Source organism: Ochotona curzoniae, unplaced genomic scaffold (assembly GCF_017591425.1).
Source record: "Ochotona curzoniae isolate NIBS_2020 unplaced genomic scaffold, NIBS_Ocur_1.0 patch142, whole genome shotgun sequence".
Classification (NCBI taxonomy): domain Eukaryota; kingdom Metazoa; phylum Chordata; class Mammalia; order Lagomorpha; family Ochotonidae; genus Ochotona; species Ochotona curzoniae.
Window position 1 is genome coordinate 91114 of NW_024466687.1, and position 27922 is coordinate 119035.

General features: G+C 50.5%; 1 protein-coding gene across 1 annotated transcript; it reads right to left on the reverse strand.

Moving 5' to 3' along the window:
* Positions 1–27789, reverse strand: LOC121166472 (D-3-phosphoglycerate dehydrogenase). The gene is made up of 13 exons (XM_040995598.1): positions 27782–27789; positions 27476–27725; positions 20901–21052; positions 19526–19591; positions 15703–15757; positions 15508–15606; positions 7666–7798; positions 7074–7222; positions 5081–5233; positions 3352–3484; positions 1855–1985; positions 881–1115; positions 1–228 (listed from the first exon to the last, which is right to left on the reverse strand). Exons 2-13 carry the CDS (start codon positions 27611–27613, stop codon positions 74–76), a joined length of 1599 nt encoding a protein of 532 aa, XP_040851532.1. The 5' UTR covers positions 27614–27725; positions 27782–27789; the 3' UTR covers positions 1–73.
* Positions 27790–27922: the final 133 nt, after the last annotated feature.

Here is a 27922-nt window from a genome sequence, read left to right on the forward strand (position 1 = left end):
CAGGCTTTTTATTAGCTGGTTGTTCCTGGGGTCCTACAGGGTCAGCAGAGAGGTTGGGACCATCTGCCCAGGTCTAGAAGAGGAACTGGAAGGCCTGGGTCACATGCTGCTTCCATGCCTCCAGGCTGGGAAGCAGGGAGGAGATGCCCATGACATGCCAAGTCTCGCCATCCGACACCATCGAGGTCTGGTAAGACAGCAGCTGTACGCCAGCCTCCGCCAGGAGTCCTGGAAATAGAAGAAGGCCCAGATTGGCACAGGGCATGAAGGGAGGAGAGGATGGAGACTGGCAGCAGAGTCAGAAGTCAGATGTCTGATCTAAGTCATGATGGGAGTGCAAGGGACAGTGACCTTAGAAATCCAATGAGTTGAGATGGACGAACCAACAGGATATCTGGCCTGCTGCTCCCCAAACCCCAGAGACCCTCCAGGAACACCCAGACCACCAGGCAGGCTAGGGAAGTTCTAGTCACAGAATGGTAGCACCTGACTCGCAGATGACAGATTCATCCAGGCTGCCAAGGGTGGCCAAATCAAGCCCTTCAGACTGTGGTTTTTGAACATGCTCTGCCAAACCCCCAGCAGCGGGGGCCTGGAGCAGGGGTAGGATGGCTGGAGGGGATGCCCCTGCAGGACTTACTGTAGCCAGGCACACAAGGGCACTCACTGCTCAACATGGCCAGCTTACAGCCCACAATCAAGCCAGTAAATAGGAGCTCCTTCTCTTTTTGGATTAACTATCTACTCCAGAACGCTCTGTGAGTGCGCACTTAGAGATAACAAGGCATGTAGAGGGATGGAGGAGGCAGAAGGTCCTTGGGACCCAGTCCCAGCAGACACTCCCCACCTCAGCCAGCCAACCCCCCAGGGCTCTCCTCACCGATCATGGTAGGCAGCAGGGCTGGGCTGGAGGGCCGGGCCTGGAACATGAGCAGGGGCAATCCCCGGCGGAGAGGCACTTCTGGCCGAAAGACAGCTCCATTGAGTGCCTGCAGCACAGGTGTGGTGCCCTGGACAGAGCCCACAGCCTGGTAGGGGGCACCTACCAGGGCCACAGTCAACATGCAGTCACTGCCTTGCTCCCCTGCAGTAGAGGAGTTGTGGGAGGTGGTGACCTGTGGAGAGAAACCAGCAGTCTGTGACTGCTTCCAGTTGCATCCCAGCCACCCTCCTCCCGCCCATGCCCACTCGCTGCTATACAGGGCTCCAGCCTGGGCTGGGCGGAGATCAGTGTGAGGCGTGCAAGTGAGCTAAGTCTGAACATTCGCCTTCTGGGACAGTCACAAACCCTCTGCCTGTCAGGGGCAGGTAGAAGCTTGCAGGGGAAGGCTGGGAATTGAGGACTCCGCTATTGGTGACCCCGTCTGGCTGCTTCCTACAAGCACCGCTGGCCTGCAGCGGTGCGACTGCCCACAGCTTCTGCCAGCTCCATCTGGCTGAGACACACAGATATAAAGGACAGCCAGAGGGGGAAATGCCAATGGGAAACACCAGGGCCCTACTGCTGGCTCCCAGAGTTTGAGACAGGCAAAGGAGCTGGGTGCTGTGGAAGAAAGAGCCTGGGTGGGGAGCCAGGACCAAGTGAGCTGGGCCTTGTCCAGGCCTCAGTTCAGTTGCAGCCCAGCCCTGAGATTCCTCAGCTGGGCAATGCGCGCACTGCAGGCATGGCTTGTTGGTGGACATGCTCCTGAGGCCCAGCACACTCGGCAGGGATGTCCGCTTTGCAGCAGGAAGGAGACCCCTGTGACAGGGAGGCACCACATGCACCCAGGACATCTATCAGTGGACAGGGTTCAAGGAATTCTGGATGTGTGGGGGACCAGCAGTGCGGATGGGGGGATTGCAGGGACACACCGTGAGGCCAGCCTCGTTGACCAACAGCTTGGCATTGACTAAGTTCACGTCCGTCTGCTTGGAAGCTTCTTTCAGGAGACCGACCATGACGGCGGGGCTTAGGCAGTTTCCAGCATTCTTCAGGGGTGTTCCTGGGGACAGAGAGATGCTGCCTCGAGTCACTGCCGAGCTCCACAGAGGTAGCAGAAGGGATTACAGCAGGTTAAGCCGCCACTTGCATCCCCTTTGGAAGTGCTGGTTGGAGTCCCAGCTACTTTACTTCAACTTCTTGAGAAGGCAAAGGAAGATGGCCCCCCAATGTTTGGGTCCCTGCTAACCACATGGGAGACCAGGATGGAGTTCCTGGCTCCTGGCTTCAGCTTGATCTATAGCTGGTTAATGCAGTCATTGGGGGAAATAAACCTGCAGTTGGAAGTTCTCTTTCTCTCCCACTGCTTCTCTCCCAGTTGCTCTGCCATTCCAATAAATAATCTTTTAAAAATTTAATCAAAATAAAAAATAAGATGGAGGTCACTACCCCTAGCTCTCGGCTTCAGGCTCCAGCAAGCCCTGGGCAGTCCCACTCCCCACAATCCCCAGGAAGCTCAGGAGCAATCATGGGAGACACCCAGGCTATTTGAGCAGCCTGAGAAACTCAACAAGCTCAGCCTAACTCTGCTGCCTGCCACCATGACTTGGCCTGCCTGCTCTTCTCCCAGGAGCTACTTAGAAAATTTCCTCCTGCACTGTCCTTGGTGCTCAGACCCTGCAGGACACCGAAAGGAGCAGCTGCAATGCTGCTACCCAGTCCCTTGCTTTTTTTCCCTCCTGGATCTGGTCCCCCAGCAAGCAGGGATCCCAAGGATCTGTCCTTCCCTGTCAGTGTCAATGCTCAACAGTTTACTGCCCATAGCCTGTAGTCCCTCTAGCATGCAGATGTCCAGCAGTCAGCCAAATGCATTACAGGGTTAAGAAAACTGTAGTTCCCTTAGTCACCAACCACATCTGCATAGCAGCCTCACGGCTGGACGTCCACCTCCATGGTCAAGCAGACATACCAGGACTGCAGGCTGACACTCCTAGCAAGTCACAGAGCACAAAACAGCCCCCACGGCTACATTGGGCACAGCCATCCTCTGGCTTTCACTTGCCATGGGTGGCATCCCAAGGCTCAGAAAAGGGAAAGAGAAACAGCAGGTATTCAGCAAGGTCAAGATCAGAATGAAACTCCCTGGTACTTAATTTGGGTCTCCCTCCACCTATCCTTCCACCTCTTGTACCTCTTGTGGAGGTCTCTCTTGCACCGAAATATGTTTAAGAAAATTCCATGTCTTTTCCTGGCCATATTTTGTCCCCCTGTCCTCCATCCCCACACTGCAACAGGGACCAGTCTCTTCCTAGGCTCTTACCAGCTCTGTGCCCTGCAGCAAGCCCCCGAGAAAGTCTGGCCCACTCCCCCTTTCCCGTAACCCCGGCTATGTCTGCATGCAGAGGGCCAGTTGAAAAATCCAGACTCACCCTGTGTTATCACCTGGATGGTCCCTTTTGGGGATCCAGCCCAGGCACGCATAAGGGTCCCCAGAGCTTCTGCCAGGCCAATCCAAGGCTTGGTGTGTGGAGAGAAGGCGCTGGTAAGGGCCTGTGCATTTACCTGTGGAGAATGGGGAAGCAGTGCTGAGGTCAGCAAGAGATGGACCAGGGGCTCCTCTGCCCAACTCAGTTACCAAGAGCCAGTTCCTCCTGCACCACAGGCAAAGAGCCTGCCTTGTTCTGAGTGCCTGGTGGCAACAATTCCCCTCAGCCACAAGAAGACCAAAACTTGTTCCTGCAGAGGAGCTATAGAACCCAAAATGGACACAGAAGGCCAAGGCCACTCAAAATTAGTAGAGGGGGAGGGGAATATGCACACTTCCTCCCTGGCGACCTGTGTCAGCCTCGCCCTCCGGAAGACTTGGGTTGACCTCTGCTGGCTTAAGGTTTGCACAGTGCAGTGAAGGTGGGTTTTGACTCCAGGTGATTTGCACTGAGAGTGGTGGGTCTTTCTGAGACAGCATTCCTAGCCTAACTTCACTTCTCATCTCCTATTTTGATGGCTTTAGAATTGAATAGAATAGTGATCACATCACAGCAGGACACTGTAAGCAAATACCACAGTGTAGAAAGCTAGATTCCCTCAACCCATACACCCATCAATGGACGACTGGATAAAGAAAATGTGGCATACCAACAGATCTTAAAATAATAATGAAAGTGTGGTATACAGACACTATGAAATTCTACTCCTTCAGAAAAAAATGAAATTTTGTGCTTTACAATTAAATACGGCTAAAAAGTGTTATGCATGATGAAATAAGCCAGTTCCAAAAAGACAAATATCATTTTCCCTAATCTGTGATAATAATACCCAGAGTACAAAAAATGTAATCTATAGGTACAAGAGTGGCACTCTGGGATTTGATTACGGTGTACAGCCTTTGTTTATACTCCCAAGGACTAGTAGGTTTTTGATTATTTGTTTTTTCTCTGCTATTTGTTATTATTAGCATTTTCTACTTGCTGTATGTTGATGGCTACCTAATGGAATGTTACACACAGAAAAATAAATTTGTAAAAACTAATGTTATCTTAAAAACTAAGAACAAAGAGAAAGGGAGAAAGAATCAAAGAGGGATGAATGGAGGAAGGGAATATCATTAGGTTCTTAGAATTGTATCTCTACAAAATATTTTGACTCTGTCAAAACTAATTACAATTAAACTTAAGAAGAAAAACATTTATGGACTTTGAAACGCACACATATGAGAAGTATTGAAAGAACATAGAAAATACACATCATGAAAAATTGCACAGATTTCAGAACTTTTTGCTCCCAAATGAATTATTCATTTCTTAATCTTAAAAAGAAAAAGAAAAGGAAAAGCCACCCTGGGTGTGATGAAAGGAGTTCTGGGAGTTCACTGGGTGCACTCTGCCTGCAGGGGCTTTGGGCATGGGCCATCTCAGGCCAGGCCCAGCTGTCACCCTGGCAACACAGCTCCAGGCCCAAGGCTCCAGCAGAACAAAGCAGCCTTTCTCTAGCATGTGCAGCAGGGCCCACAGTGTAGCAGGGCCGCCCACCCCCTCCCCAGAGGCTGACTCTGCTGGCTTAGGCTTCCAGGGCTGTATCCATTCATTGGCATTGTCAACATGCTCTATATCAAGATGGCCTTGTCCCTCTCCTCCCTCTGCCTCACACTGTGATACTTACCACCCCCGCTAGAGACTTTCCCTTCACCATGTCCACAAACTGGATGGCGATTTCCTCCCCACAGCGGCTCTGGGCCTCTTTGGTGCTAGCACCCAGGTGCGGGCAGCTGATGACGTTCTCATGGTCCACCAAGGCTCGGTCTCGTGGTGGTTCCTGCCCAGAAAGGAAACACATCCAGGTCAGCTGCTGTGACTGACCACACCACCTTGGGGCTGTCAGGGATGCAGGGGAAACTGGATGGGAGGGAGACAGGAGCCATGCCACTAGCTACTTGAACTGGGTCAAGGTGGTCACCAGACTCAGTAAGCTGCTTCCTCACGAATACTGGGTCACACAGAGTGGACAGGAATGGTGGACCTCCTTACAACTCCCTAACACCTGGGACCTGCATGCTCTCACACACATATCAATCCCTCTCCGCATTGATTTCCTTATCCATGAAATGGGTCAATGCCATCTACATGATAATACTGTAAGAACTAACTCACCCATACCCTAACAGATCCTGCTCTGCACAGCAGCTCCTCCCCATGCCTCCACCCTGTCCCTGCCCCTGTTCTGCTTGCTAAGTGGAACATTGTCTTTGGGAAAGGGACTTGAGCATCCTCTCTCTGCTGTCTCCCTAGGTCTCCCTCTGTTGGCCCTACAACCTCACGACCCACCTGACCCTGTGAGTCCTGCCCTGCTTGTAGTTACTGGGAGGACAGGACCCTGGAGAGTGCTGTGCTGTACTCCCTGTGCTCTCTGCCTAGGAGCAGTGAGCACTGTTGCAGCTTGGAGGGCCCAGTGATGTGCCCAGGCCACACGGCTAGTCACCTGCACAGCACAAGCTCCTAACCCAGAGTCCACACCTTCACCCTGTACAATGAGGGCAAGCCCTCGGGGGTAGTAGGGTTGGGAGGCAAAATTTTGAAGGAGAGTGGCTAATAGGATTCAATGCACACACTCCTTCCCACAGGATCTGGGGTGAGGCTGAGCCCCTGCCCTTGCAAGGAGAGTGATGCACAGGGACCAGAAGGCACACCGTCCTTTATCTCCAGGCTTGTGTCCTTCCGTGGGAAGAGGGAAGGAAAAGAAGCGATGCCGATGCACACTGCCAGATAGGGTTTTGTAATGCGAGTTAAACGTCAAAGATAATACACTAAGCGCTTCTCTCTCCCTTCCCTAAATCCTTAAGCTCAAAGCTAATCAGCTGCCTTCTTCCCTCGCTTTATGAATATGACAGATGTCTGTGAAACCTGACACCAGGTATTAGGTCACATCAACACCCTGAGGTTGGGGAAGGCACTGCAGGGTAGCCTGGTTAAGCCACTGTCTGGGATGCCTGCATCCCATATCAGAGTGCCAGTTTAAGTCTTAGCTCTCTGCTAATGCATCCTATGAGGCGACAGAAGACAGTCCGAGAGCTTCGGCCCCTACCACCCATTTGGGAGATCCCAATGGAGTTCAAGGCTCCTGGCTTAGGTCTGGCCCACTTCTGGTTGTTGTGGCCATTTGTGGAGTGAACCAGTAGATAGAAGCTCTCTTTCTCTTTCTCTGCCCTTCAAGTAGATGAAAAATAAAAGAAATAAACATTTGAAAGAAATAAGCCTGTGTCCCATTTGGAATGCCTGAGTTTGATTCCCAGCTCTGCTTTTGACTCCAGCTTCCTGCTGAAGGACACCCTATGGGGCAGCAGGTGATGGTTTAAGTGCTTGGGTCCCTGCCACCCACATGAAAGACTCAGTCTAAGTTCCAGGATCTTACCTTGGCCCAATCCAGCCCTGACTATTGTGGCCATCTGTGGTGTGAACCAGCAGATGGAAGATCTCTCACTGCCATGAAAATAAATTAAAAAACGAAGAAAAACCAACCTGAGTTTTGCAGATGGCAGCATGGCTGCCTCCATGTCAAGCTCTGTGAGAGCTCCTCCAAGGACACACTTTACTGTGACACCCGAGGGAGGCCTTGGTAATGTGCTGAGCTTGTATTGGCACCAAGGCTGTACACTTACTTCCGTGAACACGTCCAGTGCCGCACCAGCACACTGACCAGACTGCAGGGCCCGGAGCAGAGCACCTTCATCCACGATCCCTCCCCGGGCGCAGTTCACCACCCGCACCCCTTTCTTGCACTGGGCAAAGGTGCTGTCATTCAGCAAGCCTGGAAGAGAGCAGAGCATCTAAATCATCTTCCTGCTGATGATGACCAGACTCCAGGTCTACCCTCCCCTTGAACCAACTCCTTCCTCACAGCCTCCTTCTTGCTGCTTCTTATAGCAATTCCCTTGTTCTCTCCCTCTTCCCTCACAGATGCTCCAGGACAGTAGCCCCAGCTCTGGGTCTAGGTGGGACTTAATTTAAAGCATCCTATGTATCCTTGGCATATTATGCTCCAAGTGGGTTTGGGAACCACAATGCCCTGTGGGGGCTTTAGGAAGTACCCAAAGGGGTCCATGACTTCTGTAAACTTCTGGCTGCCTCCCCTCTCCATCTGAGAAACCCTGCAGGACCAGGGTTAGACCCCAGCATCTGCAGCTGGGTCAACCTCTCGTTATGTGGTCTGTGGCTTCTGTAGTTAGTCCACAACGCTGCTGACACACCAACCTATGGTAGAGGGCAAAAGAGGGGTGTGCACCGTGATGAAGTCACACAGAGGCCAGATCTCTTCAAGGGACAGCTGCTGAACACCGAAGGAGGCTGAGACATCTGGAGAAATGATGGGGTCATATCCTATAGTCTGTCCAGCAAAAAGAGGGAGGAAAAGTAATTATTACTCATTGTTGTCATTGTCATTAGCAGTGGCAACTACTTATCAAGAATTGGCCATGACCCCAGCACCATGCTAAGCCTAATTTGAAGCTCCAGGTGAATGCACAGGACACACAGCCAGGAGGGGCACAACCAGGCTTGTCAGGGAGATGTGCCTGCCTCTTGGCATTAACCCCAAGCAGATGCAATAGCAGATTGTGTCCTCCTACCCCACAAGGCGGAGCTTGGAAGCCTTGAGAAAGCAGAAGCCCTTGGTGATGGGGCACCATCCAATGGGAGGCATGGCAACATCACAGGCACAATCAGACAGGGAGGAAATGGCAGCTATGGCCAGAGGGCCTTGAGGTCCAGAGACAGACAAGGACATCAAAAGGAGGCAGGAAGAAGACTGGGAGGGGGATCAGCAGTGGTGGAGGGCAGGAACAAGACCTGCTCATGGAGGCTAAGATCATAGAAGGATAAAGAGATAAAGGTAGGTCCCTTCAAAATGCCAGCCTAGGGGTGGACCATGTGCTACAGTGGGTTCAGCTGGCACTTGGGACCTTACATCCTTTGTCCAAGCACTGGTTTGTATCCAGCTGCTATATACACAATCCAGCTCCTTGCTAATGTACCTTGGAAGACAGTGGATAATGGCCCAAGTACTTGGGCCCTGCCACATACATGGGAAACAAGGTTGGAATTCCTGGTTTTGGCCTGGTCCCAGCCCTGGCTGTTGTAGGCATCTGGGGAGTGGCCTGGAAATGAAAGATCTCGAATTCATTCTTTCTCTCTCTCTCTCTCTCCCTCTCTCTCCCTTCTCTCTCTCCTCTCGCACTACCCCCCCACCCAATTTCTCCCTCTGTCACTGGTACCCTGCCTTTCAAATAATTAGATAGGTAGACAAAACAAAACATGGCGTGCTTGACTGGAGTAGGGACCAAGGACACCTAAGAGAGAAAAGTAAGACGCAAGGAGCCTGAAATGAAGAAAGACCTTGCTCTAGGCTGCTAAGAAAGAAAGATTGGTTCCCAGGAGAAGCAAAATGGGACAGGCAAGGAACTCTAGGAGTGTCAGCAATACCAACCCCTGGAAACTGGCCAAAGGTCAATAGAAATCAGTAGGGAATGAGGAGCCACTGGAAGAAAGAAGAAAGGACGTTGGGTCAAGCCAATAATGACAAACCTATACTTAGCATCTGCCATGTCTCAGGAGCTTCCACATGATTAACAATTAAGTACAATTATTCCCCCATTTCACAGGAGAGCAAACAGAGGCAGAGAGGTCAAGTAGAAGGGATGGGATGGGACACAAATCAGATCTCCTGATTCATGAGTCTGCCAAACTTCTGCCTTCTCTTTACAAAGTGGCTGAAGCCTGGATGACAGAAGAGATGGGGCAGGGACCAGCACTGTGGAGTAGTGAGTTAGCAGGATTCCATATGGGCGTTGTTTTGAACCCTGGCTGCTCCACTTCCAATTTGGCTCCTTGCTGAAGGTCTGGGAAGAGTGACAGAAGATGGCTCAAGTACCTGGGTCCTATACCCACATGGGAAACTGGGATTAAGTTTCAGCCTGGCCCACAAGGGGTGTGAACCAGCAGATGGAAGATCTTTATCTTCCCCGTCCTCTCAGTAGCACTGACTTCCAAATTAAATCTCCAAATATGAGTTAACAATAGGTAATAGATAAAGCAAACATTTAAAGAAAGAGGTAGGGTGAGGGAACAGTTAGCACAACAACCTCTTCCTCCGGGGGCACCTATGACTGACCAGACAGAGCAGCATATTCGCAGGAACCTGGACTAGCCATTGCCCTGAATCTGGGCCTTCAGAGGTGGAATGGAGACCTGAGTTCCTCCTGAAGAAACAGAGGTGGAGGCATGAAAGCAGACCCCCCCCCGCCCGCCCCCGCGGCAGATAACCTGGGTGCCAGCCACGCAACTCTCAGCAAGAGCCATGTTTGCCAGGTTACCATGCCAGCTTCCACAGTCAGGCAAGTCTGCATCAGGCTAAAGTAGATTCTTGCTCACCCAACAGCAAAGAACTCCCCATCGCCTTCCTGGTCTACCCAGGAGGCCTTTCCAGGGTTCTCTCTACGTCAGCCACACTGGCGGGAGAAAAGAGGTGAAGGAGTCGTAAGTATCTCAGTGGCACCTGTGTGCCCAAGAAGGCAGGACGGAGGCTTGTGTGGGGTGGTGATTAAGACATGGCTCTGGTTGCCCACATCCCACACCAATACACTTGGGCTCAGGTCCCAGCTCCACATTCAATACCAGCTTCCTGCTAATGCAGACCCTGCAAGGCAACAGGTGATAACTCAAGTGCCTGGACCCCTTCTACCCATGTGAGAGACCCACATGGAATTCCTGGCTCATGGCTTCAGCCTGGCCCAGCTTTTGTGAGTGATTAGGGCCTTTGTGAGTGATCAGAGAGAGAGAGAGAGAGATCCAGAGGATGGAAGATCTCCCTGTGTCTGTGTGCCTGTCCCTGACTCTTTTTCAAATAAGAATTTAAAAAGAATCAAAAGTAAGCAGGGCAGCTGGCAGAGGGAGATGGGCCTGAGAGGTCCAAGGGGTGCACCGTGAGACCAGAATCCTACCTCCGTTGCTGCCAATGGCATGTCAAGGCTTGTGCCAGGCTCCTCTGAATGTGGGTCCTCAACCCTGTACGAAGGAGGTGAGGGTAACTTCATCCTCTCCTCTAACATTCACTCATTCACAACGATTTTGAAGAGCAACATCCCCCAACCTGAGGAGGGGACTCAGAGTTGGCCCCAGATTCAACAGAAGCAAACAAGCGAAGAGCACAGAGGGTAGTGACTGCCGCTCTCAGCTGGTGAGATTCTTTCTCTTCCTTATCCTTTCCTGTGTGTTTTAAGTGCCCTACAATAATCTCTATGCATCGCCTTTGAAACTAGAGAAATATAAATATTATTTTAGAAAATAACTAAGCATTGGATGCTGTGATCCAGTGAGGTAAGCCATTGCTTAGGACACACACATCCAATGCCAGATTTGCCAGAGTTTCTTGCTGGTGCACCCAGGGGCCCTGGATGGTGGTTCATGTGCTTGGGTTCCTGCGCTGGTACGTTGGGAGACCTGGATGGAGTTCCCAGTTCTTGTGGCTATGGTCTGGCACAGTTCTGGCTTTTTCAGGTATTTGGGGGAGAGAACCAGTGAGTGGAAGCTCTTTCTCTCTCTCTCTCCGTCTCTTTCTTTCTCTTTTTCTCCCCCTTACAAATAAATACATTTATTTAAAAAAAAATCATGGGCTTAGCGTGGTGGCTTAAGGACTAAATCCTCATCTTGAAAGTTCTGGGATTACATATGGATGCTGGTTCGTGTTCCGGCAGCTCCACTTCCCATCTGGCTCCCTGCTTATGGCCAGGGAAAGCAGTTGAGGATGGTCCAAAATCTTGGGACCCTGCACTCACTTGGGAAACCCAGAAAAAGCTTCTGGCTCCTGGCTTTGGATTGTTGCAGCCAACAACAATCTGCTAGTGAACTAGCAGAAAGAAGATCTTTCTCTCTATAAATCTGATCTGCTTTTCTAATAAAAATAAGTAAATCTTTTAAAAAAATAGAAGACTTTGGTGAATGATTTTTCCCTTTCTGAAAAATGCATGAAAAACCTATGCATGGATTTCAAAACCTTTTAGGTCAACATTAACTCATCTTCTAATTCAAATTTCCTACCAAATATCCTTGGGTTTTGCATTCAGTAGGTGCAGTGGAATTTGGGGGAGAGATACTGTTTCCCTCTACACCCTATGAGGTCCCCCAGCTCAGGACAGCAGGGGCTTCTGGGCTCAGAGCGTGTTTTCCAGACACTATCATTCCTTTGCTACAAAGCCTCCCATGTCCTTGTGAGTTTTATCCACTGGCTCTGAGGCTGTTTACAACCATGATTGCTCATCTTCAGCCCTGTTGCATTCTCTTTCTGGGTATGGTGGGGACAGAGGACAACAGTCATGGGGCTCTCAAAGCTGAACCTTGTGGAGCCAGCACAGGAACCCCATGACATGCAGCATGATCTGGAGCCAAGGAATGCCCCAGGGCTAAGCAAAGGGAAGGATCAACAAGCTGGCAGGTGCCTGGAGTTGGAGGGAGACTGGCTGGGGAGAAGGGTGGATAAACATTGTTCCAAGAGCAGAGAGGGGAGACGTGGCATTCAGTTTCAAGCATCTTCCAGGTGGTGGTCAGAGTGGTCCTCTCTCAGCCTTTTTTTCTGCCAAGGAGACAGCAGTTCATTCATCTGCTGACGACAGCAGAGATCAAATTTTACTGAGAAAAAAAAGTTTGACTTTGCATCTGAGATAAACACAATAGCAAGGAACAGAGCTGCACACAGCCAGGAGGTTGGGGTTCTGTGCACCCGGAGTCCAGGTTGGAGGACACAAATAAGAGGACACAGGGTTCAGGAGCCACGTGACTCCCTCAAGGCCCCATGTGTCCTGGAAGGGGTCAGATATCCTGTGGACAGAACCTGGAGCGCCTCCACATGTACCCTGTCCAAAGATTATCCCAGGAGATGCCTCCAGTTTAAGCAGGGAGGCTTCCCCTGCTACAGCCCAGCCCTGGGACAGACTCCTGAAGCAAACTGAGCAGAGAAAGGGGCTGTTCCTCACTGATATCACTGATGGCAGCCACAGAGAGTTGACCATGCCAGCTCCAGAAGCCCCTGAAGGCTCAACAGGAGACCACGGTGGGAGAACCCTAAGATTATGCCCAATTCACAGCCCAGTATTTCAGCTTAGCATCAGAACACTCCTGTCTGCTGCAATTAATTCTTAAAATAGACACCCAATAGATACACAGGATCAGGAGCTCCATCAAGTGCTGTCCACCTGCGCACCCTTCTCACTTCCACCTGTGTCTCCTAAGGCACCATTCCAGAGGCTGAGGCTCCAGCAAGAGCCAACCGATCACTGCTCTTGGGCAATATTAACTGCAGGTGTCAGCTAAGGTGGGGGCTGCCATTCTTGCAGAGCATCTGGCCCTGGACTGCTGAGCCCAGTGACATGGCACAGGGCCTACTTAACTCACTATGGGTCATGGCTGCAGATGGCAGAGCAGTGCCAGGCAAAGGGCACCAGATTGGAGGCCATCAGACCCAGAGACTGAGGTAGACTCCACCACTTCCTCCTGCTGCTATCTTGGGGAGAGGAGGGGCTTGTCACAAAAACTTCTTGGACCCTCAGTTGCCTTATCTAGGAAACTAGGACAAAAGCATGGACCCACTCCCTCTCACACCACCACCACCCGAGGTTGTTGTGAGCATAGCAACTGAAACAGCAAATCTCAGTAAACAGTAGGTGGACCCAGTGGGATTAGACACAACTCTCAGCTTGGGTTCAATGTCCACCTCTCTGAGCTCAAGTCCAATTCAGCACAACAGTGGCACCTACAGAGACGTTCCTGGAAGATGCCGAACAGTGGCCCCTTTTGGCAAAATCTCGATAAGAGAGTGCAAGGCTCAACCCCTGGTTGGCTTGTGCCTGGTAACATGCTCCAGGGAACACATGAGCACAAACGAACTGGGTTTCTGATGTCACAGCCAGTGACCTGGCAACTCTATACACACTATATTTCACACTGAAAGCATAGAGAACAAGTTCTGCTCAGCCCTCAGCACCAGTCGGCTGACAGAGTGTACAAATCATCACCTCCTTGCTCTGGAAGTCAAATTTCTTTCAATGCTGCATACTTCCCATATCCTTTGCTACTGGACACATAACTATCAACCATGGCTCCTCTGCCACCCAACACCCTCCTCCCACACAAGAGCTTTTGAAAAAGCCTTCTTCATTCAAAACTTGTCTAGCTGTTTTTTTGGATTCACACATAGGGCACAGAAATGTGTTCTAACTGCACTTCTTATTGGGATGGCCAGCCATTCTAGCTTCCCTGAGCCTTTCGGGATTAAATTCTGTATTCTCTAAAGCATCAACCCACCTGTCCCTCCTTCCTGTCATCCACAAGTGCATGCCGTCCAGTCTGCTGATAAGAACAGTTCCTAAGGTCAGGCACTTGGCACAGCAGGTGACATTGTACAACATCCTATTCTCTATAGGTACATAACCCCCTATATGCATAGTTCCTCTCCCTTTGTTTGGATGTTTTGTTTTGCTTTGTTTTGTTTTGTTTTTTTAAAAAGCAGCCCAGGGCAGCATCTGTGCAACTGAGAAACATCAGTGACAAGATAAGCTTTACTGGCACTTCAGCTGTGCTGGAGACCATGGGGCACTTTTGCATGGCTTAAACCACTGCTCAAGTGCTAATGACAATGAATGACACTGAACTAGAGTTGGGGGATGGGTGGTGCCCAGGGAGAGGGTGAGGGACTTGTGGTGTTGTGCTAGCCTGGCCACCAGCCTCAAACCACTCATCAATGAAACATTCACCCAGTTGGCTGAACTCTTGCTTTACCCAACAACTGGCCCCTGTTTGAGATCAGAATTTTCCACGCACTGAACTTTTTCCTTAATTCTTAGAGAGGAAGGAGGAGTAAGTGAGCTTGGCGCCCAATGGCATCCAGCCACCCCTGCACACAGGGCAAGGCTGGCATTGATTTTCATGATCAGTGGGTCCTGCCCTGCCTCACTCAGGGATCCAGAAAAACACACTTCCTCTGCTTGCTGCTGAGTCTTGGGAAAGCAGTCTGGCTCACTTAGAAAACATGGTGTGGGGTGACTGGAGAGGCAGGGCTAAAGGTTAAGGTGGTGCAATGGGGTCGCCACCTGGGATTCTAGGCTACCACCAAATTGCTGTGAGTCCTCGAGCACAGACTTGCAGATTCCCAACATCAATATAGATTGGAGGGTTCACCTTCAAGGCCATTTCCACCTCTAAGAAGGGAGTGAGGAATAGAAAGAATGAGAAAGAGCAAGGGAGAGAGAAAGGGAAACTCCATGGTGGCTCTGTGTGGATGACTCTGGGCTTGGGAACCAGCTGATTGTCAAAACAAGTTTCCTTAATGTTTAACTAAAAACTTCCAGGCTGCAGCTTGAACCCACCAGCCTGGTAGGTCCCTCAGCACCCACGGTGAACATGGGAGGTTCACTGGCACTCCTAACTGCCTGTCCCAGGGCCTACCTGGCCAGCCCTCTCTAGGCTGTGCCATATCCCCTGGATTGACCCAGGAGGAAGCACTGCTATGTTTCACACCCATTCCTCTGCCAGCAGCCTCCTGGGATTTTCCCCGAGTAGAAAAATGCAGTGCCTGAGGCAGAGGAGCAAAATTCCTTGGAACACAAGCCAGCCTTCCAGCCACCATAGGTTCTACAATCCTGCCAGTGTGCACTGAAGCACCCTCATTCTTCCCTGTGACATGGAAGGCAGCAGGATGGATGAACTGGCAACTGTTCAGCTCCTGTTTTTTGAACCATCACAAAACAGCCACAGCACACTAAGAGGCCCTGGAGGCAAGGGAGGATGGGAAGGTTAGGATACAGAACCCCTCTGGCTCCCCGCAATACAGGGATACTGGCTTATATCAAGCCATACTGGTTCAAATGTCCAAACCTGCAGGTTGGTGTTCCGTCCCTCTCTGGCTTTGCCACTATTTTACCTGGCAGTTCTGAAGAAAGGTCAGATTTCTCACTCCCTGACAGAACCTTTGGCCTGTCCCAAATCAAGATGCATCCCCTACAATTCCTACAGAAAGCCCCACTTTCAAGGCACCCCATGACCTCTTACCTTCATCCCAAAGGCTTGCATCCGGGTGGCCACCTCCCGTCCGATCCTTCCCAGGCCTAGAATCCCCAGCGTCTTCCCATTCAGCTCTGTTCCCATGAACTGCAACCAAACAGGCACAAGGCAAGGAAGCTGATGTGAACAGGAATAGTGAACTCTCGGGTGAGCTGGTCAAGGGATGAAAGGCTGGCTGCTCACCTTCTTTCGCTCCCATTTGCCGCCCTTCATGGAAGCTGTCGCCTGGGGAATCTGCCTGCAAGGACAGACATAGGATCAGCAGGCCCACTCAGGCCCTCTGCCAACAGCGAAGAGGTGCAAAGTCAGTCATGCCGAGCTCCTGCTTGTGACAGCCACTCTCTGGGAACTAAGAACCAAGCTAAGGCTCAGGCCCAGAAACAACCCTGGGGCAAAGGGAGGGTGAAAGAGGGAAGCTCCTGGCAAGACGCAACTTGGGAGAGCACCAACCAGGAGTTTGAGAGTGATATTGAGGGCCCTGCGAGGTAGCCTAGTGGCTAAAGTCCTTGCCTTGCATACTTGGGATTCCATATGGACACTGATTTGTGTCCCAGCTGCTCCACTTCCCTTCCAGCTCCCTGCTTGTGGCCTGGGAAAGCAGTGGAGGATACTGAAAGCCTTGGGACCCTGCACCTGCGTGGGAGACCTGGAAGAAGTTCCAGGCTCCTGGTTTCGGACAGACTCAGCTCTGACTGTTGCAGCTACTTGGGGAGTGAACCAGTGGGTGGAAGATCTTTCTCTCCTCTCGTCCACTCTGTAAATCTGACTTTCCAATAAAAATAATAAATAAAGTTTTTTTTTAAGATGTTGAAGCTGGCATTGTGTAGTGAGTTAAGCAGACTCCTGCCATCCTAGAAGCCCACATGTGTGCCAGCTGGAGTTCTGGTTGCTCCACTTCCAATTCCAGCTCCCCGCTAGTGGGCCTGGGAAGGCAACAGAAGGTGACACAAGAACTCGGGTCCCTGCCACCCACAAGGGAGACTTGAATGGCCCAGCTCAAGCTTCTGTGGCTACTAATGCCTCAGTGGCTAAATTCTCACCTTGCATGCACCAGGATTCTATATAGGTGTCAGTTCATGTCCTAGCTGTTTCACTTCTCATTCACCTTCCTGCTTGTGGCCCAGGAAAGCAGTAGAGGAAGGACACAAAGGCCTTGGGACCCTGCACTCATGTGGGAGACCTAGAAGAAGCTCCTAGTTTCTGGCTTGGATTGGCCCAACTATGGCTGTTGTGGCCACTTGGGAAGTGAACCAGTAGATAGAAGATCTTTCTCTCTCACCTTCTCTCTGTAATCTGCCTTTCCAAAAAAAAAAAAAGAACTTTAAAAACAGCAGCAGCAGCTGGAAGATTTCTCTGTCTCTTTTTGTAACTGACTTTCAAATAAATAAATAAATTAGAAAAAGATCGTGAGAATGATGCTGGGTAGGTTTCTCATTTAAGCAACCATCCCTGCCTGGGTTTGCAGGAAACCCAAATGGGATATTGGGAATCTCCGATGACATCAAGTGCTCCAGAAGTTCCCATCTCGGTCAAAATCACAACCTGCAAAGGCTTGTACTGCTATCAAAGAGATACCTGGTGCATGGGTGCCCTAGTCCAGATACTTCCACATTGTCTTGAGTGCCTGCTCCCAATGCTTCAAGTCCTATAAACCCTTTCCCCCAACCACACACATGACGCACCTCACAGTGTGAGGGGGTTCATAGAAAAGATTGAGTCTGTGTGTTTTCTGGGTAACAGAGGAAGTGGCAATCAGGGCAGTGTTCAAAGTAAAAATACAGTACGTGGTCATTCAAGGACTCCCAGACACAAAGGAGGAAAAAATGGGGAGTGATGTAGAAGCAACGCCTCTTCCATTGGGCACAGGCTGTAATAAACACTTACTGAGCTCTCAGAACAACTGCATGCTGGGAGTTCTGGAGGTATGCCCCTCACCCAGTACCTTCTGCAGGCAAAGACCCTGCTGGGGCTGATGTTCATTACGTTAAGAGGGTTGAATGATGCTCTCCCACAAAGGGTGCCCTCTCTGAGTTTTGAGCCACCTTTGCGGTGTGAGGGCATGCCTGAGTGGCTGGAAGTGGGAAGCGCCCTTCAGAAATCATAGCCCTTTACATAGAGTTGGCCCTCGACCAGGAGAGAGGTTATTGTTGGCTCTCTAATCTTTGCTGTCACTGCCAGGAAAAGTGAGGGAAATTGTTAGAAAGCTGCACTGAGATCCTTCCATTCCTCCTGTAATAATAGTAATAGTAGTAGTAGAAGAGAAGAGGCCTTTGGTGTAGTGGTTAAGCCACTGCTTGGGACATTCACATCCACATTGGTTTGACCGTAGATCTGGCTCCACTCCCAATTCCATCTTCCTGCTAACGCATATTCTGGGAGGCGGTGGTGATGGTTCGAGGAGCTGGGTCTCTGCCACCCATGTCAGAGGCTTGGATTGAATTCCTCGTTTTTGCCTTTGGTTGCCTCAGCTCTGGTTGTTGTGAGCATGTGGGTAATGAACTGGTAGATGGAAGCGCTCTCTCTGCTTCTCAAGTCAACAGAATCGGGACCAGTGTGGCGGTGCAACAAGTTAAGTTGCCTTTCTCACATCAGAATGGTACCTCATAGCCATTGTGCTTCTGACCCAGCTTCCTGTTGATGCATATAGGAACAAAGTAGATGATGGGTCAAGTACTTGGATCCTTGCCACCTTTGTAGGAGACCCAGATAAAGTTCTTGGCTCCCGGCTTTCAGCTTGATGTAGCCATTTGGAGAGTAAACCAGCAGACGGAAGATCTCTATGTGTTATCATCTAACCCTCTCTCTGTAACTCTACGTTTCAAAAAATAGATATTGTAAAAAGTGAATTAAAAATTCAAAACAGTAAAGTAATCCTGAATTTAATAGCATAAATGAAATCAGGTCACCAGGCTTGTGGATTTATCCAGAGAGTGAGACAATCAGTCAGATGTTCTAAGAGATTTAGAGAGCTGGCTCAGGTTCCCTCTGTGTAAGCTGTCCCTTTCCTACATTCCCCTCTCTTCCCTACATTGACCACTGAGAATCAGAGAATATTCCATGACTGAATGAATACTCAAGGAATACTCAGTATCAGTGAAACTGCAGGTCAAACTCTTGGGGAGGAATCAGGGCTATGGTTAACTCCACAGTAAAGAAGACAAGTGTTAGGATGAAAAAAGGTAAATATCTTAGTCCCAGAAATTCCAGCTCGAGAAAGAGCTGTAAGAAGTTTTGTCTGCTTGGATTAGTTTGCTTAAGGATCTGAGGAGCTTCAGGAAGACCTAACCCAGGTTCCTGCAGAGCTTGCTCTTCCTGTTGGCCAAAGAGGTGTTTAAACCTCTGTTCAGGACTACCCAGCATGGTGAGACTGTGTACATGGTGTGTGCTGCCCATGTAATTGCCACACTGTCCCTTCTACTCAAGAGGCCAACAGGAGGTTAAGAGTGAGTGACTTGGCCACAAGTTTTGTCGTGTTATGAATCTTTAAGAAGGCTCAGGGATTCTGGGTCAATATAGATTGGTGCAGATGGTAGCACAGGTAAACCTTGACAATCACAGGAGTCCATGAAGGACACCTGACCTTAACTCTAGGAACTAAGCCAGGGGTACCAGGACAAAGAGGATGGGAAAGATACTGCAGGCAGCTGAGGATGGAGAGCTTGGTGAGGCTCAGAGGTTGGAGAAGATGGTGTATAGAGAGTGGAAACTAAGGGGAGGCAGAGGGAAGGAAACGCTGCACACACACTCATTTTGTCAAACAGCCTGTTCCTGGGTTGTGAGCAGTGACCATGCATCCATCATGCTTCACACAAAGTCACTAAGGACCCAAGTAGAAAGCAGGTCTTTGTATGCTGGGAACCAGTGAAGGACAGGTGGTCTTGAAGACGCTTATCATGGGCACGTGGCCTGACTCAAATGTTCTAACACTTCCCTGGGTCACTTGGTTTGGCAGGTAGAAAGGCCCAACACACTCGAGGAGCTTAGCTGAGCTAAGTCAGGCACTTACCTGGCCAGGCACATGATCATGCCACAGGTCAGCTCTGCGGCACTGAGGCTGTTCCCATTGGGGGTGCTAGTGATGCAAGAAAAGAGGGGACATTAGTGGACCCACACCAGAGATACCCACACCTATCCTCAGAGAAAGCTTGGAGGGCAGACTGTGCTCTGCTGCCCCTTGAGCTTGTATCGGTTCTGAGGACAAACTCTCAACCCCAGGTCCTTGTCCTGAATCCCCTGCCTGGCTTCATGATTCCATGCAGCAGGACCTCCATAGCCCCTCTCTGCAAATGCACACTTTCCAATGCTTCATCCTGTCAGCCTACGGCTGAGCCAGTCTGTGGGACCCAGAGGACAGCCCCTGGGCCACAGACCTTCATCATGTCCCCTCCCCCTTCCAAGCTTGCTTTTTATCAAGAACAAAGCTAAATTTTTGTCTTTACCCATTCAACTTGTCCTACTCCTGCAAGTTCTGAACTGAATGAATTTGGGACCTGACTTGCTCATGCATGAGGCAATGTTGCCTCCACCGATTTTGCAAAAATGAAAGTGGATATGGAGTCCCACAAAACTGTTTTTCTCTCCTCAAAAGATTTGCATGTGCGTTTTTGGGAAAATGAAACATATATATCTACCTTCCTATGTCTCCAAGGTCTTTCCAGCTCTAGAAATGGTTATCAGAGGAAAAGCCAAAAGACCCCACATAAGATCAAAGAACTCCCCAGAGGTTGTCTTTCCACAACACCTCTTGGCTCCCTGTAAGTGCAGGGTAAGCAGGAAACAGTTACCGTTTAACATCTCTGCTGTCAGATCGTAACCTCTGTCAGGTGACTGGTCATTAACTTCACCCTCCAGGGAAGGGAAAAAGACCCGAGGTCAGAGAAGAGGACTGGGGATGGCCTTGCACACCATCTGGTGCCAGAACAGATATCTGCAGGACCGGCATGCTGACCATGATCTTCGCTCCAATAGGATCCTTCTCCTCCTGACCCCAGAGTGCACCAAGAAAGACTAGGGTCTTGGTTCCAGCAGAGTTTAGAAAAGTGAGGAAGATAATGTCGAACCACTGCACTTGAGTGTGCTGTTACATGGAGCTAACCAGGGAACTGCCACAAACAGAACCGTGGAGGGGGTCGGGGCAGGACAGCAGGAGCCAAGAACACAGATAAAGTCACTGACCTCTGCTCTTGCCCGAACCAGGCTGCAAACATTGGGACTACACAGAAAGTTTTGGCCTCCCTGAGGACCACTAAGCCATAAAGTACTATCTGTCTGGACTAGGAATCTGGACCTTGCAGCTCCTGGGACTCACTGGGACTGCTCTGGCATCCAATTCACCCCTGCCCACCACAACTTGCCCCTTCCCCGCAGCCTCCAGGACTTACTTCATGACCAGCACTCCTTTCCTGGTGGCAGCCTCCAGATCCACGTTGTCTACTCCAGTGCCAGCTCTGCCTACCACCTGGAGCTTTTCAGCCGCATTGATGACCTCTGCCGTCACCTTGGTGGCAGAGCGGACGATGAGGCCTTCACAGTCCTAAAGCAGAAGTATTTTGCGTGACTCCCTCAAGTTAGCCACACAATTGCATACTCCCTCCCAGACCCAGGGAAGGCCAGCAATGGCTGCCCTCATGTCATTGGCAGCTCACTGCTTTCTACAGGGTGATATGGACTAAATTTTGTGCCAATTTCTACTTAGCACTGGGCAGAGTGTGGTCCTAAAACAACAAGCATTTTGCCCAGCAAGGGGAGGTCAAGTCTTTGGGTTCTAGGTATCCAGCTCATCTCTCTCCAGATGATACCACCACATCTGAAGCCTGAAGCATGCCCAGGACCAGCTGCAGGCCTGCCCAGCTGGGGCATGCTGGTCATGTGTTTGGACATATGCTGGAAGCCAGGGCCATTTTCTTTTACAGATTTATATGTTTTACTTGAAAATCAGAGAGAAAGAAAGAGAGCTTCCATCTGCTGATTGACTCCCCCAAATGCCAGCAACAGTCAGAGATGGGCTAGTCCAAAGCCAGGAGTCAAGAATGTCTTCCAGGTCTCCCATGTGAGTTCAGGGTCCCAAGCACTTGAGACATCTTCCACTGTTTTCTCAGATCATTAGCAGGGAGCTGAACTGGAAATGGAGCAGTCTGGACTCCAATCAGTGCTCATATGGGATGCCGACATTTCAGGCAGCAGATTAGCCTGATATGCTGCCACACTGCCCCAGGGACCATTTTCTAGCAATCTCTGTAAACACCATCACCCTTGTACACTGCTATGTTCAACACAAGCATTTCTACCCAGTGGCTGACTGCAGAGATTCAGAGCAAGGTGTTTGTGCACACCTTGTGCAATGTCGCTTGTGCACACCCTGAAAGGCTCTGCCATCAATCAGACCTGGGTTCCAATACAAGCTCTGTCCCTCACCAGCTCTCAGTTTGAGCCTTGGCCTCAAGTGTGGGAGAGGGAAATGAGGAAAGACAGGTGCAGCACCTGGCCCTCCTGAATCAGAGCACCGTTTCCTGTGTCAAACACGGAGCTCAAGGAGGGCAGAGGCAGCACCTCCTTCCACTTGGCCCGCCCCTCTGCCTGACACATGAAAGATACTCAGGAAATTCTGGTTGGCTGAATGAACAAATGAAGTGAATGAAACACAGCTAGGGAAAGGGAAACATCTTTTAAAAAGATTTATTACTCATTTGTAAGTCAGAGTTTACAGAGAGAAAGAGGAAGAGACCTTCTATTTGCTGGTTCACTTCCCAGATGGTTGCAGCAGCCAACACTGGAATAGACTAAAGTCTGGAACCAGACACTTTATCCATATCTCCCATATGCATGGCAGGGGCCCAAGCACTTGGGCCATCTCCTGCTGCTTTCCCAGGCCATTGACAAGCAACTGGACTGGAAATGGTATACTCTAGACAGAAACCAGCACCCAAATGGGATGCCAGTGTCTCCAATGGAGACAGTATGCCACAATGCCAGCCCCTGAAAATAAAGATCCTGAGAGCTTCTAAACACAAGAATAGTTGCAAAATTCCAGCAGTTGCAGGATTACTTTTCTGGAAATGTTTATGTTTCATGCACATCTACTGCTTGAGGTGGTGGCATCTGCTGACAGAAAGCAACATGCAGAAATGCTCTTAAGCCAGAGTCAAGCACCTGGTCCAACCTCATACTGTGGATACAAAACTCAAGCTCAAAATTAAGGCTGCCTGTGCCCTCAGTTTCTTCCCATCTGTTGAGTGTCTGCAATGTATGTGCCTGGCATAATGCTAGACTAACTGGGGGTAAATGAGACACAATCCCAATCCTCAAAGAGCTCAGTGTTGGAAACATCAACATTCATTATTGGAGTTGAGTGCTGTGACCTCACAGTGGGCAGCTCTCAAGAACACAGTGGGATAATTAGTCTTAACCAGAAGCCACCTCTGGGGTATCTGCCTTGATACTGAGGCCTGTACCCAACAGCATCTGGAGGGTGCCCTGGGTCCCCAATTGCAACCTAGTTGGATATCAGTTAATGCCCAGGCAGAAAGGGAACACTGCCAACTGTCCTACATTTGAGTCTACCACACTGACTCTTTAGAAAAGGATGCTGTTACCTAGCCCAAATCTATTGGCTTCTCAAGGTACAATGCACCTGATCTAACAGAGAAGACACTATTTGGGATACTCACATTCCATACTGAAGTGCCTGGGTTCTAGCCCTGGGTCTGCTCCTGATTCCAGCTCTAGCTTCCTGCTAATGTCCTAGGAGGCAGCAGGCAATGGCTTAAGTAGGAGATTTGGATTGGGTTCCTCATTCTCCCATCCACATTGTGGGCATTTGGAGAATGATGTCAGTGAATGGGAACTCTCTTTCTCTCTGTCTTTCAAATTGTAAAAACAGGCATTTTGAACATCATATTGGCAAAGGGAAAGTTAATAATATTCAGTGTTGGTGATAATGTAGGAAAATAGGAATGTACATTCCCCATGTTTTTGGAAGTCAACTGGGCAACACATTAGCACATTTTTAGTCTGATTCCTTTGTAAACAATGACCTTCTAGGTAACTGGAAATCCACTGAGAAAACAAATCAATCTCTTTTATCAGTCCAAGACCAAGGTTCACAGTTCAATAGACAAGAGGAGAGCAAGGAAGAAGGAGAGCAGGGACCTCCCAAGGAGTCACAATCCTATCACCCTGTCTCTCTTACCAAGTTCCACAGCCCCCATCTCAGGCCCAGCTCTGCTCCAGAGACTCCATTCAACATTCCCTTGGGCCACCATGGTCTCTAAGCCTTTAGCATGTGCTGGAGGCTGCAGACTCCAGGACTGTGCAGGCAGTTTTGCAGTCACCAGCACATGGGCACACCTCTAGATGGCTCACCTACATGAAGATGTGGCCTGTAGTCTCTCATTTCTCCTCAGATAATCCTTCTGCATTGCCAGGGGCAGGAGTGTCTCTGCTTCTCCCAGCAGCGGGATCTGACCATGGAGATGCCCACTCAGGAAATCTGGTCCTACCTCAGAAGTGGGCGTCACAGACTGTTCAGTGTTAACTCGCTTCCAAGACGTCTTACAACCTCAGCGACCATCTAACTGCATTCACTGATTCAGCACTGTATGTGTTGTGAATCTGCATGGCCACCTAGCTCCTGCTGAAGCTCTGAACCCCCTCAGACACTCCAAGACACCATTCCTGCCCAGGCCAGAGCATCCCTCAGCGACTGCCCAAGCTATCTATTCTGCTGTTCTATTTACGCAAATCATGCCCTACCCAAGTGCCCACATCCTCTAACATCCTCTGCATAGTTCTTCTCCAGAGTCCTGGGCAAGAATCTCTCAACACTGCTGCTTCCTGCACTGTGTGGAGCTTTGGTATCAGGGCTGTGGCTGGAACAGGCACTCAGCACGCTTCCCTGCTCGCGTGCTGTGGTATCCTCCCACTCCCTGTCCTTACATCCTCAGCTGCCTCGGAGCAGGGCAGCACACAATTATCTGCTTGATTCACGGCTGTTCCAGGCATACCATGCTGATTCAACCATGGAAATCCATGCCCATGCCTGTTCCTCCAGCCCCCACGTGCTTCCTTTCCCAGATCAGGCTTGGCCTCGCAGATCATTCTAAGTTGTTCCTATTCTGACTTCAATGGGGGACGAGTCAATGAAAACTTGCCAAGCAACAGCAAATGCAACTGGATCTGATTTTGTAAATTTTGTGCAATCCTAACTTGGTGGTTGCTTTTTGTTTGTTTGTCAACTATATCCTGATGTGAATGCTGGAGGCTTGGGAATGCTGGAGTCGCTCACGAAGACATTTATTCCTCCCTGATCTTTCTCAAACTTCCAGGGTGAAGTTACAGACAATGCAGGGCTGGTGTTACGGCACAATTTGTGAAGCTGCTGTTTGCATCACCATCATCGCCTAATGAAGCGCTGATTTCAAATGACAAATGTTAGGAGAAAAAGGAAATAGTCGATATAAATGTGCTTCAATAAATTAAACACAGTACTGATATCTAATTGAGTAGTCCTGACCAGCATTTCCATTTAATGAAACAGAAACTATCAGACTGCATTGTATGATGCATTGCTTTATAAGATGTATGTTTATAAACACATGTACACATATGTATTCTATCTGCATGCTGAATTATGGTATTAAATTAATTTGTTATTGGGAGTCATGGTCCAGGTTTAAATGCTACTGATACATAAGAGTCTTTAAATGACTCTGCATGTTAGGCTTATTTAAAATGTGAGTTCCAAACAAGATGCTTTTTTTCTAAGCCACTGTTTTTCAAACTCTTTTGACCAAGATCTAAAGAAAGAAACAATCTTAAGTTGTGATTGCATACTCACATCCCACAGATAAACCTACACACATATTTTAAATCAGCATTACTCTGGTATTTCCTATTTTGATTCTTAAAATGCTGAGTACGACCCATTAAACTGTTGACTTGGTTCCCTGCTGATGAGCTGTGACGTGCTTCCAATTCTAAAACCCAAGTCTGGAAGTGGGAGAGAATGATTATCTCTCATGCCCAAGGAGTGAAAAAGAGCAAAGTGTGCCCGCCCAGAACGGGAGGCAGGAGGCCCAGTCCCAGCGAGAGTGTTAGTGTTCTGCAATGCCAAAGAGATGGAAGTGGGGGAGGGAGGCACTGGCGGCACCTCTGCAAGGGAATGAGAGGCACAGCGTGGGAACAAGGCCCCCAGCTGTAGCAGCTGCCCGAGGACACGAATTGGTATTCTGAACTGAGTTTCCCATTTAAAAAAAGACAAGAAAGCTGAACCCTCCCAAACTGCCCAGCAGCCAAGAGGACCACGAAACGCCCTACTCTCCTGCCAACAGCTTCAGTGCCCTTACAGGTGTCATGTCAGACTCCCTGACATGCTACCTTCCAGCCAGCTGCCTTCCCAACCCCCAAGGAATCCCACTCTGAGGTGAGGCCTCCCACTTCCCTCAGGTCTGCCCCCACCATTCTGCAGGGGCATTCCCAGGCCTCAAAGGTCAGCCTTTTCCTTTGAGCCAGATGCAAAGCCCTGACTGCGCAACCCCCACCACCCTCCAAGTTGGAGAGCCAGCACGTTGATCTGAAGGTCGAGCCAGCTGCCTTCCTAGTCACTGCTCAGAGCCGAGGCCACCGGTTGCATGCACACAGGAAAGGAGGAGCCCATCGGGCACTGACTGCCCCTTGAGGACCAGGGCCTGAGTTCTGCCTGCTGGCCCGGTCAGCATCTCCCGTGTGTGTGTGTGTGTGTGTGTGTGTGTGTGTGTGTGTGTGGTATTCCCCAACAGGCTACAAGTTTCCTAAAGGCTGGAGCCAGTTAGATATTTCTCTGGGTACGGGACAGGGTCTAGACACTGGACACGACACCATGGTGTGTGTGTGTGTGTGTGGTGGGTGGATGGGAGTCAGTGGGATGGAGCAGGAGGTCCACAGACAGTCAAGGGCACAGGCAGCCCTCAGGACCACACAACTGAGGCACAGCTGGTACAACTGTAGCAGCCGGCAGGCTCAAGGGAAGGTTGGCAGGGGGCAGCATGGGACAGGGTGTGCAATTTGGGGAATAGGGGGTGACCTAGCAGTAGCACAGATTGTAAAGGTAGGAAGTGCAGGCAGTGGAGTAAGAGTTCACAGATGCCCTAAGACTGAAAAAGTCACCCAACCTTGCAGGACCGAGGGAAGTATCACTATAACCTGTTTTAAGATTGTTAAGTGTATCTATTTCCTGGGGGTGTCTGGGATCCGACACCAGTCCTGTCTGGTTACTCCTGGACAGCTGTGAGGCCAAGCTTAAGGCCATCCACCAGACCTCAGGCACAGCTTTAGGCAGCGGGAGCAACTCGCTTCGCCCACCCCACCCCCTTCGCCCCTCCTCTGAACGCTGGGAGCAGCCGAGGGGCGGTGAAAGCTCCGTGCGATCTTGCGTCAGACAAAAAAGGCTCTGCGCTCTGCTGTTTCTCCAGCAGCCATGCAACAAGCTAGGGCTCCACCAGGACCCCTATCATTCCCCGCGCGAGTCGGCCAGGCGGGTTGCTACTCCGGATCCCGGCAAGAGTCGCCGGTCCGGTTCGTTCGCTGGCTGCCTTGGGGGTCAGGAAGGGAGGCAGCGCCTGGCTGCTGGGGCCTCGGTGCGGGGAGGGCGCGAGGTGCCAAGTTGGCTTCCAGCAAGCAGCTTGCTGAGCCAGTTGGAGCAGCCTGCACTCTGCAGTGCGCGCCGCAGACGAACGGTCCTGAAACACGCGGTTGCAAAGTAAGCAAAAAGTTTGCATCGTGCAGCTTGCTTGCCGCCTTTACCTCTAGCCGCATTCTTTGCGCCGTCTCGCACAGCGTGCTCCCGCCCACCCAGTCGTTGGAGTTCTCGGGTCTGGAAGATCCCGGGGCCGCAGAAGGGAGCGCGTTGGCCCGGCGCCACCATCCGGCTTCGGTGGATGATACCTCCCAGGAGCCCTCGTTTTTCTCCCGCTCTCCTCACCTGCAGCTCGGCTATCAGCTCCTCTTTGCTGAGATTCTGCTTCTCCACCACCTGTAGACCTCCATCTTGCAGGATCTTGCGACAGCAAGGGTCCAGGCTGTCACTGATAAGCACTTTCCGCAGATTGGCAAAGGCCATCGCTGGAGTTAAGGCTTTGGACACGGCGGCTCTCCGAAAGCAGAAGAGCTGCTGCGGCGGCTGGAGCGCTCGCGTAACTGGGCAGGATCCCAGACCTCCCGCTCCGCCTCCCCTATCTCCCCCTTCTGCCCCGTCGCTCCTTTCGATTGGCGCGAAGCGCACACAAACTCTCCGCCTCCTCCACCTCGCAGTTTCCAGTCGGCCAGGTCCTCGCCCACTTGCTTATCCCTCCGGGATGTATTTCCCAAGCGCAGCCAGGTCGCTTTCTGGCACCTGGTGAGCGAACACAAGCACGGTTTACGCTGACTG

Excerpts from the sequence above, each read along its gene's own strand:
- LOC121166472 (XM_040995598.1), bottom strand. The coding sequence starts at position 27,613 with ATGGCCTTTGCCAATCTGCGGAAAGTGCTTATCAGTGACAGCCTGGAC. Across the intron at positions 5,234-7,073 it reads CACTGGACGTGTTCACGGAA|GAACCACCACGAGACCGAGC; the intron begins GTAAGTGTACAG and ends CTTTCTGGGCAG. Across the intron at positions 1,116-1,854 it reads TCAACGAGGCTGGCCTCACG|GTCACCACCTCCCACAACTC; the intron begins GTGTGTCCCTGC and ends TTCTCTCCACAG.